At 35.1% G+C, this 12,735-nt stretch overlaps 1 protein-coding gene and 2 long non-coding RNA genes across 5 annotated transcripts; all 3 read left to right on the top strand.

Moving 5' to 3' along the window:
* Window positions 1–1,114: 1,114 nt before the first annotated feature.
* On the top strand, window positions 1,115–3,073 carry LOC106320652. The gene is made up of 5 exons (XM_013759023.1): window positions 1,115–1,299; window positions 1,402–1,590; window positions 1,680–2,042; window positions 2,132–2,374; window positions 2,452–3,073. The coding sequence occupies exons 1-5, from the start codon at window positions 1,266–1,268 to the stop codon at window positions 2,961–2,963; spliced, it is 1,341 nt and encodes a 446-aa protein (XP_013614477.1). The 5' UTR covers window positions 1,115–1,265; the 3' UTR covers window positions 2,964–3,073.
* A 464-nt stretch (window positions 3,074–3,537) lies between these two features.
* LOC106320653 lies at window positions 3,538–5,474 on the top strand. Of its 3 annotated transcripts, XR_001265887.1 has the most exons (8): window positions 3,538–3,781; window positions 3,877–3,972; window positions 4,253–4,343; window positions 4,412–4,535; window positions 4,667–4,797; window positions 4,872–4,946; window positions 5,034–5,262; window positions 5,363–5,474. It is a non-coding gene; the product is annotated as an uncharacterized LOC106320653 (long non-coding RNA). The 3 variants fall into 3 exon arrangements; XR_001265886.1 differs by having other exon boundaries at window positions 4,253–4,333; window positions 5,034–5,474; XR_001265885.1 differs by having other exon boundaries at window positions 5,034–5,474.
* Window positions 5,475–5,580: 106 nt separating this feature from the next.
* On the top strand, window positions 5,581–6,741 carry LOC106320654. The gene is made up of 3 exons (XR_001265888.1): window positions 5,581–5,614; window positions 6,017–6,094; window positions 6,182–6,741. It is a non-coding gene; the product is annotated as an uncharacterized LOC106320654 (long non-coding RNA).
* Window positions 6,742–12,735: the final 5,994 nt, after the last annotated feature.

Genomic DNA, 12,735 nt, shown 5'->3' with positions numbered 1-12,735 from the left:
GGATTATGGGAAATAAAATTCACTTTGTTCTCAATTTGAAAATTTACAAATATTCGAAATTTCGAATGGGGTCAAATTTCATGTTTCCGAAAGACTAAACTAAGTTTTAATTAGAGTTTGAAAAAATGTGAGAGCGAAAGCATGTTTGGGGAGGGATTTCAAAACACCGTTTGCAGGGCCCATTGGGCTGGAAAGTTTGATAAAATCTTCATATGTTTGGGCGGAAAAGGGAAAAGAATGCACAGATCGGAGGGTTGAAAAAATGTCAAACACCTTTGATATATTTTCCATTTTATTTGAGATCCAAGGTTTACAAAAGCATGCTTTTATTGGGGTTACTAAGTTTGATAAAATGTGAGAGCGCATCCATGTTCGATAGAGCTGAGTTGCGGGTCAAACCCGTCCTGCTTGACCCGCCAATCCGTGGATTGACTGATTTTTTCGACTCAAAAAATTTGACCCACTTGACCTACAAGAAGAAAATATAAAATCCGCATCCGTCCCGCTTAAACTCGCAAGTGATCCACTAGACCCGCGGATAATATGAATAATAATAAAAATTATTAATTTAAATATAATTTTTAAAAAATAATATTTTAAATACTTTTTATTCAAAAAATTAATATTTTAAATATTTTTTTTATTAAAATAATAAAATTAATCTATTTATAATTAAAATTAAATAAATTTTTAAAAAATTGTTTAAAATAATATTAAAAAAATCTTTTAAAAATTTTTGTTGCGGGTTAGCGGGTACCCACCGTTGAAGTTTGGCTAACCTGTATCCGCTTCGCATAAAAATCAATCAACTCACACTTGCACCCGCGAACCAAATTTTTCAAATCACTCGACCCACATCCATCCCGCAGCGGGTCAAACGGGACGGGACCCGCGGATAATGATTGATATTCCCAGCACTAATGTTTGGGGGAGGGATTTCGAAACACCGTTTGCAGGGCCCATTGGGCTGGAAAGTTTGATAAAATCTTCATATGTTTGGGCGGAAAAAGGAAAAGAATGCACAGATCGGAGGGTTGGAAAAATGTCAAACACCTTTGATATATTTTCCATTTATTTGAGATCCAAGGGCTACAAAAGCATGCCCGCTCTCATCCGTAAAGGCATATCTTATCTCTCAGCTCAGCTAGAGCCTCTCTCTCTCTCTCCCTCTCTCTCTCTCTCTCTCTCATCCGTCCGTGAAGAAAAGCATCCAAAGCAGCTAGAAGGAAGGTCTCTCCAATTCCCATCGCCATCTCCGCAGAACCATGGGCGAAGACGATACCATCGGTTTTGAGGCCTGTAAGATCTCTTACCCTCCTAAAATTGTTTGTTAGATTTCATCTGATTCGATTATAGCGGAAGTAATGGTTTCTTTTTTTTTTCTAATTTTTGCTTTTATAGTGAGGCAGACGCTCGTGTACTGGAACATAGATGACTACCCAATCCCTACCGATGATCTTGATCCTGTTTTTGGCGATATCTTAAAAGCTCTTCATGTAATGGGCTTTCGTAATGGGTATATAGACGTGTATCTGTATTCTGAGCAAATCAACTGCGAGGCCATAGTAACTAATGACTTCTTAGGCCAAGGTCACACCACTCTCTCTCTCCTTTGCTCGCCCGTCGTCGTTTCTATTTTAAATTATTATATCTAATCGGATTTCTTTCTCTGTTTGTAGGCGAGTATTATTGTGCTTTTGGTTACAAAGTGCTCGATATCACTTTGTATATGATTCGTCGCGCAACGTGTATTGGACCAGGACCAGTGAATTATTTTGTAATTGCAAAACCAAAAAGGGAGTTACATAGGGTTCTGCAGTGTTTGAAATCGAGGCGTCACAATGTTCTTCTAGTAAAGCCGCCGCCCCCTGGTGAAAAGTTTCTCTTTAGTGTAGACTCTCTACTTGAGAATGCTCGATTTTTAGGTGGAGGAAAGCCTAGATTCAAAGAATTATATGCTTCTCATGCGTCTGAGTATGATATCTCCTTTGAAAAGTATGTAGAGATCAAAGAAGATGTCTCCAAGATGGTAGATTTCTCCGGTAAGACCCCAAATTGTTTTTAGATTTTTCTATCTTTGAAAATTTATTATAAATGGTATTTTATTTAACCTCTCTTTATTGCATCTCAGAGCGTATCCCAACCGTCAGAGGGCCTAGGACAGCCGTCTTCTGGGACGCCGTGGATTGCCCTTTCCCTCCTTCTTCCTCTCCTGATGCGATCTACCACTCTATCTCATCAGCTCTTGCTGAAAGGTGTTTTAGTGATAATATTACTGTCTGGGCCTATCTTGATGATGATGCTGACAAGAAAGGGTCTGCCTTACTGGGTGGTGACAAGACGTGGGCTTCCAGAATCTACTTTCTTCCCGGAGGTGTGATCATTTCCCCCTCTCTTTTTTTTTCACTCTCACTTGCATTTTATTTGATTTTTTTTTTTTCCTTTTTCCAGGGGATAAAGCCTCGAGACGTATCAGAATGTTAAATGACATGTTTTTATGGGCAAGGGACTCTCCTCGGGGCATGCGTTATGAAGCTAGTTTGGTCCTGTTCGCAGATCAGTTCATAGGTGCCCGCGGCTACTACACCGATATGCTTCGACGATTGGATGCCATGTATTACGATCTTCTCTTTGTCACGCCGACTCTGCACATCAACAACCCCGAAAGCCCTCAGTGGCCTGGATTGCTTATAGATAGAGGCGCATCCTATTTTGCTTTTGAAGAACCTCCTAGCCCCAAAATGCATGAAGCCCATGCCGCCGCTGAAGAAGAAACTCTTAACACGCATGGCAATCCTCTCTTGGAAACTGAGGACATCAAGAAATCACAAAGCCCTGAATTGCAAGCAGGATTGCTAATAGATGGAGGACGAGGCTGTGAAAGCTCTGAGAAAGGAACACCTAAGAGGATTGCCCTGTCTCCCTTGGAACCTAATACTTGTTACGGCCGAAGGACAAACTAAACGTGTTGGATATGTAATGTGTTGAGATCGTTTTTTTAGTATAAACCTCTGGAAACTTAGTATCTTGATTTTAAACTATAAATGTCATGAGAGGTACAAGTCAGTTCTTATTTTGTCGCACTGAAGTTTCATAGTTTGGTAGCTAAAGTAAATTTTATTAGGCAGTGAAATGGTAATTGTTTAATAAACCAGGAAGGGAAAAAACTGGGGGGTCTGTGTCAACGAAATGAACATAGTACAGCCTGAGATTATGTAATATTTGTTATACTACAACCCAACAAACTCGAAAAATGAAAAATGTCCTTAGTGTTTGTTGTTCAGGAAAATATTAGACTAGTACTACTAAAACCCACGACGAGCAACCAAGACGGAAGAAGAGAAAAGTTGGATTTATTTGCTTATATAATGTGAACAGATTTGAACTGAAATGTAAAATTGAAAAGTTTGAGGTGAAATAGCAATATAGTTTATTATTAAGAAATAAAATGTAATTTCTTAGATTGGTTGCTCTGGTCCGATTGTACTAGACGTGTTAAGTCGGTTCCTCTCTGACCATCGTTGCCGTACGATCAAGCATTAATTGAAAAAGCTTCAAGCTTTGATTGCTCAACGGATCAATGGAGTTGGAAGACCCGCGATTCTTTCGCCGCGACGAAGTCGAATGTTTCCTCCGTCCCGGAAAGCTAATCCTAACCAGTGACAAAAGCTAATCCTAATCTTATGGAATGGTGATGGAGGTGGGAGGGATATTGAGGAAAAAGCAAGAACAGTGACAAGAGCTTGCTGGATCCTTTTCAGGACTTGAATGCTCTCTTATGGTATATTTATTACTCACCTAGAAAACAAACATGTTCAGTATCACTCTATGATTATTGTTGGTTTCATGTTCTAGCAATCTTTATTGTATTTGCAGAGTAAGGCTAAGGAGATGGTGAGTCTGGATGATGAAGAGATGCAACAATGGATGGTGAAATCTGCTCTGCTGGCGCATCAACAACTGTTCCGCCAGGTTCTCTTGTTTTGCAATTTAGATATTTGTATCATGATCACTAGCTTTATGTTCTTCGTGATGACTGTGAGAGAGAGATGTTTTCCTATCACTCGAGCTGCTGATAGGATATTGAAATGAAGGGCGTTCGTTGTTTTTGTTCCATGTGCTAGTAGTATGTGACTGTCCTATTAGAGAACCTTCAGCTGTTTAGCTTGTAATTTTTGGGCCTACAAAATGTGAGTTTGCTCCTTCAAAGTACATGAATTTGGGATTGAAATCCTTGTTTGCACTCCTGCAGTTGACAGATTTTGTCAGAATCCCATTGGAACAAGCTGGGGGAGTGGCCTTACTGATATGTATTACCACTTCAATCATGCTCGTGAGACAGGGTTTGGAGTTTTTTTTTTTTTTTTTGTCTTGCTTCAAGCTGTAAATCTGAAACCTCTCTTTGCGTCAGAGTTGATATCTCCAGATGATTTGTGCCAAGCTTGTACCCTCTGGGAGAAATTTGATGTATAATGCAGCGGAAATTTGATGGCAGTGTGATGGTCATACAAAACAAGTCCCATAGCAACGAGGAGGTACTAGTAATCCCATCTTCTTTCCCATTATTACTGCTTTAGATCCTGTTCTCACTGCTCTTGCCTTTTTTTTCATTTGTTTCCATCCACCTGATGAAACACTTTCCTGACCATATATAAGTTTTGAATAGAATCAGAATGCTTGTGACTAAAACGATGGAAACTCTAACAACAACAGTAGTCACAGCTAGTGATGCAGCTTTAACACAGAAAATCGCTCCAGCCATGGCCAAGGAACATCTACTAACCGCTGATAACAAAGGTAAGATAAACCATCTCGAAGAAACATGAAACTACTTTTGAAAAATTCTCACGCTCCTATTTTTGTTTTGTCAGGTTTGCTGTGTAGAGGGACGGGCTTAGAATCTATTTCAACTTGTTTTCAGAGATCGATCTGACCAATCTCCATTTGTAAGTCAAACATGGTGTGTGTTTCCCATTGTGTTATTGTTTGAGAAACTAATAAAGCTTTGTGCTCTGTTCATAATCATTTGGCAGAGTCGAGGACTTTGGGACGTAGGTGAATGGGTCGAATCGACTAGTTTGTTGTCACTTTAGTGCTGTTCGTTTGGTTCCTGCAGGTTCCTGCGGCTGCGGCAATGTTTTTTAAAATTGTTGTTCGTTTGATTGCCGCAAGTGCTTGCGTCTAACCGCCGCGTCTGACGCCACTTCCTGCGATTGACGCCGTGAAATTCCGCGGTCGCGACGTAAATGATGCGGCTAGAAGGTCAAATTTACATTTTTACCCTTAACATCTTTCAATATCTACAAATAAACCTAGTCCTAATTAGAGGCAGCCGCATCTCTTCCCTTTCCCATTGAAGCAGCCGCAACTCTGCTTGAGCTCTCTTCTCCCGATTCACACCACCACTACGCTCTCTCATCTCCATCTCTCTCTCTCTCTCTCTCTCTCTCTCTCTCTCTCTCTCTCCATTTCTCCATCTCTCCATCTCTCTCGAGCTCTCCATCCCTTCTCAAGCTCTCTCTCGATCTCCGACGCGACCTCATTCTCTTCTCCGACGGAAACCCTTCTCTAGAGCTCTCTCTCTATCTCTTCTCCGACGCTCTCTCTCTTTGAGGTATATTGCAGATTCAAGCTCTGTTTGATACTAATCTTCTAAAGCTTCAAGCTCTCTGCTTATATGTTATTTGAACTATTCTCTTGTTTGGGTCTGTGTTTACTTGAAATGTTCTTACTTTCTTGGTAAAGCGTTGCGGTTTCAAGCTCTCTGTTTATATGTTTTGGCATAACATTAAGTGTTCAAGACGTTTTGTTTCAGTATTAGCGCTTTACTAGCTAGAGAATAGTTGTTTTGAAGTTGTTTTTGTGTCATTGGTCTTGAGTTTTTTATTACTTTACATCTCATCTGTGTCTTGTCGCTGTGTCTTAACATGTGCTTTTTAGTTAACATGTTTGGTCTAGCTTTTGTGTGTGTGATATGTATTAAGTGGAGAGGTGAATCTTGTTTGAATGTTTGCAGGTATATACCAACAGGTGTTCTCTTCCATCTCTTCCATCACAAAGAGGACCACCAGTTAGTGCAAGAGATGGAAACCAGGTAACAAAATGCTAATAACGTTATAAAGCTATCTCTCTTGTGTGTTCATCCTAAAGAAGTTTTATTAGTAAACTACTTTGGTTTCAGCTTCAGTTTCCCGGTGTTGAAGATTATGACATGGAGTCAGTGATGTTCCATCAGAGGAATAGAAGCTTTGAGTTGAACGATCAGTGTGCTCTTGGACCAACCACCCAAGAAGCTCAAGAGGAAAGCCAAGGAAGAGACAATCATCAGGAGACATCTGTTCAAAGCATCACAGGAAAGCTATTCGTCATCATCAATATATGATATGATACATCTGCTGGTACTACTAATACTACTCCAACCGAAGACATCTGTGAGAAACCGAAGTCAGATTTGAATCTGAGGCCAAAGTAGAGTCAAGAGGGGACAGAAGCAAGCGTATGTTAAGATGGGGATTGAGTTTCTTCTCTGTTGCAGTTGCAGGGTTTGCTATGTGGGTGCATCTGAAAGATGATATGGTGATTCTTCCTCATCTTGTTCCTACTTGAAGCCTAAGTGATGAACGTAAAAAGCAGCTTAGAACATAGAGCTTAAGTTTAGATTGTATGTTCTCTTTTGTTTACTGTGTGATGGATCATGTTCAGATACTCGTTTGCTTTTTTTCTAATCAAAAGTTTGTCACATTTCTTCTAAAATCTGATACAATTATAAATCAAATATCATGTCATAGCAGTCTAGACAGTCTTAACACTGACTATTTTTTTTTTTAAAAAGACCAAATGACAAAATGTGTTTGAAAACCATATAATATCATTTCTATGTGATATTGAAATATTTGTTTTATTTATTTAAGACAATATATTATTTAGCTTTTATTTTGTGATAAATATTTTGATATTTTATTTTTGTTTTAATTTAGCTTATAGTTTATGATAAAAATGTTGTTAAATTTGTATATTTGACTAAAAATTTATTGCCAATTAAATATAATATTTTGATGGATGTAAATATATTTAAATTACATTTTCTTTATTTAAAATATAATTTTACAAATTTAAACTATATTTTATTTATTTAAAATACAATTTACAAATTTATAAAATTCTGAAAATTGCGTCTGCGGCGACCAAACGAACAGAACTAAATCTATTTCATGCGTCAGCATCAATGTCATGCGTCTTCGAAATGAACAACAAGCTGCGGCTGAGTCTGCGGCTGCGATTGCATCTGCAAAACGAACAACAACCAAACGAACAGACGCAGCCGCAAACGCAGACTCAGCCGCAGCCGCAAAAAGCTGCGACAACCAGACGAACAACACTATTGTATTTGTAACAAGTGGGAGAACCGTAAGCTATGATCAAAAGAATATCTCTCCACCTGCATCATCTCAGAGGCCTCTTTTCTAGTTTTAAGGAAGCTATAATCAAAAGAATATAATATTTGAAAAGACCATGAAATTTTGGTAAAAAAAAATAGAAAATTATGATGGCAAAAGGAGTCTTCTTTTTTTTTTTTGTCATCTATTGGATTAAATCAATGCTATTAAAACTGAAGGGCTTTTTTTGAGGTACCCTTGGAATTTTAAAGTATTTATTATTCTATGCCACTAAATTATTTTTAAACTATGAATTCAATTAAATTCTTTTATTTTTTGTTTTGAAATCGCAACAAACCATCTCCTAATTCCGTGTATTTTTTGTCAGTTATTTAGTTAATTAAACATGTGTAATTATAGTATATGAAATCATTTCTATCGGCTATATGAATTAATATATAGTTTTATGGAATGCTCGGCTATATGAATTAATATATAGTTTTATGGAATGCTCGGCTATATGAATTAATATATAGTTTTATGGAATGCTCGGCTATATGAATTAATATATAGTTTTATGGAATGCTCGGCTATATGAATTAATATATAGTTTTATGGAATGCTTCGATGAAAACGAAGGAATATGCCTTTTGGAATGTTTTATCAAATCTTACATACTAATACCTCACCTCCAACGATTTTAATGAGTGTGCCATTTAACTCCTTTCATATTTTCATAGGTATAAAACTATGTGATCACTACCATTTAATAAAGAGTTTAATAATCCAAAAACGAAAAAAATTCATTCGTCTATATATAATAATTCAGTAGTCTAATCGTTTGTTATACAATTATCTTTTCTATAATAATAACTATACCTCCACATCTTATACAATAAAGTTGACTTGAGTCTCTCTTCCTACGTCCACGTCATCAAGGATGGCAGGGGTTTTTAGAGACAAATGTCACGTTCTCATTTGTTCAATTTTTAAAACGGGTTTGGGCTTCTGTAGAAAATTGTTGAATTTTTCGTTCTCAAAATAATTATGCAAAACATTACGGGCTTTCTGGGCTTTCTGCAAATTAGATTAAGAGCCTATACCCGAAACGTTTTCTCACTTTGTCTCTATGATCTCGATTTCTTCTCTATCACCACGTTTCTGAAACCGTCGAAATTACTCTTATCCTCCCTCCGCCGGAATAAATATTTGATGTAATTGATAGCATTCAATCATAGCAATAAACAAAATCCTCATCCGTCCGGCTTCCATACGTTCTTCACCTATCTTACACTATATATATGAGACCCGAAGGGGAGGCATTTGCACGAACCAGGTGTGAGGATCCCGAACAACTATTCTTTACAGAATCACCCGCCTTTCCAAATTCTCTCTGAAAGCAGCTACTATAATGGTGAATTCTCAACTTCTCTCAGTTGAAGCCTGGTCGGTGTAGGGCGACGGTTGGGACACTGCTTCTCCGTTATGCTAGAACTAAGGCTTGTGGATGGAGGAGGCTTCTGCTACTACAGGTGCCTTGCATGATGAACCTGTCTGTGGTGGATTAACTGATGATGGTTCACCAGTTCCTGAGAATGAGCCAGCCTGAAAAAAAAAAAGCCTGCAATGCTTAAGCTCCCAGCATCCTGAGTCACCAAGTCCAACATCCACCACTGCTATTTCTTAGGATATTTTTTCTTCACTTGAGTTTAAGTAAAAATTATTGGGAAAACTGTTTTTAGAGCTAAAAAATAGTAACTATATCCCTTTAGACTAATCTATATTTTGTGTCATATTTTCCTATAATACCTTTTAATATTTATGAAAATAATTTTAATAAATAGTTTTACAAACAAAAAAAATTGGAAAAATAGTAACATTTGTTAAAATACCTATATGAACTTAATGGTATATTTTCCAGTTATAAAAAAGTTAAAATTATAAATTTCAGATTATGTTCTAAAAAAGTAGAAATGACATTCTACGAAGTAGAAAACGAAATCTACTTTTTTCATTGAATCTACAATGTTTAGAATACGTGATCTACGTAAATAGGAGTATTCTACAAATATGTAGAATACACATTTCGCGCTTAACCTACCATTCTAAAATTCTTAGAAATCAAAATCTACACATTAATCTAATTCTAAAACATGTAGAAACCGACTTCTACAGATTTACTATAAATCTAAAACATGTAGAAATCAAATTCTAAACATTACTATAATTCTAAAAAACTGTAGAAACTGATTTCTACATATTAGTTGTATTCTACGGATAAGAAATCAATTCCTAAAAATATGTAAACAAAATATTTGAGAATATTCACTTTTATATTTAAAAAAATCGATTTAAAAAAAAAAAACATTTGGGATTCTTTCCTCGGCACGGGATCGATCGCTCTATTCTTACAGATCGGTCGATCTGTGTAAATCGACCTTCGCCGATCGAGTGAAATGGACCAGGTCGATTAATATATATTTCGCGTTTTTTTTTGTTCTGAATAATGATCGGGATCGATCGATCCACTATTACTTGTAAAGTGGGATCGATCGATCCCCCTAGTCGAACTCAATATATATCTTTTTTAAAAAAATTACAATTTTAAGAGCATTACTGCCATTTTGGAAAAAATTAGTCTAATAGGACATAAAGTAGTATAAATTAGTCTAAAGGGACATAGTTACTATTTTTTTGCTCTAAAAAACAGATTTCCCAAAATTATTTAGATCTCGCTTCTTATATGGCAGACTATCAGTAACTATTCTCCACATGCTCTCTATGGTTTCGAACCAATTTCTCGATCCAAAATGCGACAAAAACAATCACCTACAACACATACTAGCTGATACACAACTATGAGGAGAAACTCAGATAAAATATAATCAAGCCCCACAGATGATCTTACCATCAGTCCAAGAACCTAACAAGACACGCCTCTGAAGGCGAGGATTCCCTTTTAAATAACAGCTACCTAACAACCTTTCTCAAAACCGTCACATAAAAGCACTACAACATGTGAGCAAGTAGAAATAAATACGCACAGGCGGAACTTACACATACATGATTCAACAAAAAAATTTGTTAATATATTATATTTTTATAATAGGTACCTAATTTAAAATATTTTCTCTATTACCGTGAATTAGATATTTATTTTTGTTTTGTCTAAATTTACATTTTCCTAAAAATAAATATAAAAAACAAACTATTGAATTTAAGAAACACAAATTAACAAAAGAGAAATAATTGAAGTAAAATTTATAAACTTCATTATACTTATTATTATGTTCAAAGTAGGAAAATACTTAAGCAAAAAATAATAAATACATTTTCAATTATATAATTTAAAAAAAAAACAAAAAATAAACTAATAATGAAAATAATTAAGAAAATATGTAGTTAAAATTAATGTTAATTTTACTGTAAATCAATTTAATTTTTTATATTGTACTTCCACATTTGGTCACCCGCCCGTAAGACGGGCTAATCCCTAGTTCAATATAATACTAAAGTTTGTTCAGCTATGTGGTTCTTGGTATGAGTTTGGATCTCAAAAAAATTCGAGATATATTAATCCCAAATCAATCTATTCACTTTTTATAATTTTTCATTAAACATATTTATAGAAACTATTTAATAAAAAATACTTCTAATCTTAAAAGTATATATATATTACCAAATCAACATTAGTTTCACCCAAAATCTTACCTTACTGTTCATACAGTCTAAACAAATAATTTTTTTAAAAGATTTGATTCCATATTAACAATATCATAGACAAATATTATGGATAAATAGTTAAGCTTAAGACTTACCAATTATTTCAAAAAGATTATATATTCCGAATTTATAGAGACTCCACGCCTAATCTACGCGCCCTTTTGGTATAAATACTACCATCTACCCCACCCATTTCTACCAAATCAATACTATAATTTGATTTGATAGTAGATATCTTTTTTTCCATCTTCTTTATATGTTGTCTATCAAAATATACTGATCTTTCTGGCTACCTTTTTGAACAGGTTTGACTGATTCAAATGATATTAGAGATCTCTTTTCTAGCCTTTATTTGTCAGTGGATAAAATGATGATTATGTTCAGAATATATAGAAAGGTGTCAGTCAAAGATAAATCTCGAAACTGTACTTGAAAGAGAGGATAATAAATATTTTTTTTTATCTCTGAAGGGTCGAAGACTGAAGCATGTCAGACAGAAGTTAGCCGAAGCCTGTAGAAGCTCATCGGACTGAAAATGTAAATCATCGGTAATGACTTGCAAAACGTTAGTCTATCAATGAGGTAAACTGAAAATAAATAAAAGATCATAATATTTGTTAGATTACAGTAAGACTTAAAGAGCTTTGAACATATTTTCCTGCTATCACCAATGGTCTTCTGTAAATCCAGATGTTCAATTGGAATCATATCATTGACTTGAATGATCGTTTTTTGGTTCTCTTAAACATCTTTCAGGTGAACCACTTCGACTTATGCAAGTTTGACTCTGTACAATAAACAACCGGATCAGGTCATGGAAAGGTAGAAAATTAAACCAACTTTCTCATAATACAAAGTTTCACTATCCATGTTTATGAGAATCTTGATTTGCAAGTTGTCGTTGTTATCCACCATTTTATTTTCTTTGAAAGAGCTCACTATATTTTTATGAATCAAGGTTGTTGACCGATCAGTGTATGATCGAAGAAATTTTCAAAACCCATAGTTTGACCCATAATTTTAGAGTTGATGAGGCAAATAATCTGGACCAATAAGGTCAGTAACTTATTTGAGTATTTCTAATATTTATTGCAAATCCAACTATTGTTGATGACTAATGATTGGTATTCAAAATCACTGAGGCCAATTCCTTATATATTATTGTCTCCAAGTTTTGTTTCTTTTATCTCTATGGCATTAAAAGTTTTTCTGATGATAGATTCTCATATAATATTTTTTTTTGTAAATGTAATAGTGTATACACAATTAAAAATATTGCAATAGCATACTTAACCAGCGATAATAAAAATATATGATTTTATATAATAAACCTTCAAGTATTTAAATTATTCTCAATTAAATTGTCCCAAATAAAAATACACTCTATCAGACCACAAGACTAAAATCTATATGGTATAATTTACAAACATAGATATTTGACACACATGTTGAAAAAAAAATATTTGACACACATATACATGTAATCAGATACCAATTATTTGAAAATACATAATATTATAATTTACAAGTGTTTTGTTTAATAAAATAAAATTTCACAGTCGGAAAATTGGGGAAGATTGTTTGGTAGTTACCAACTAATTTCCCTAATTATTTATCTAAAATTAAAAAGGAGTGG

This window comes from Brassica oleracea, unplaced genomic scaffold (genome assembly GCF_000695525.1).
Source record: "Brassica oleracea var. oleracea cultivar TO1000 unplaced genomic scaffold, BOL UnpScaffold01000, whole genome shotgun sequence".
Lineage (NCBI taxonomy): Eukaryota > Viridiplantae > Streptophyta > Magnoliopsida > Brassicales > Brassicaceae > Brassica > Brassica oleracea.
The sequence above is the reverse complement of the archived record's forward strand: the minus strand, read 5'-3'. Positions and strand labels throughout refer to the sequence as shown.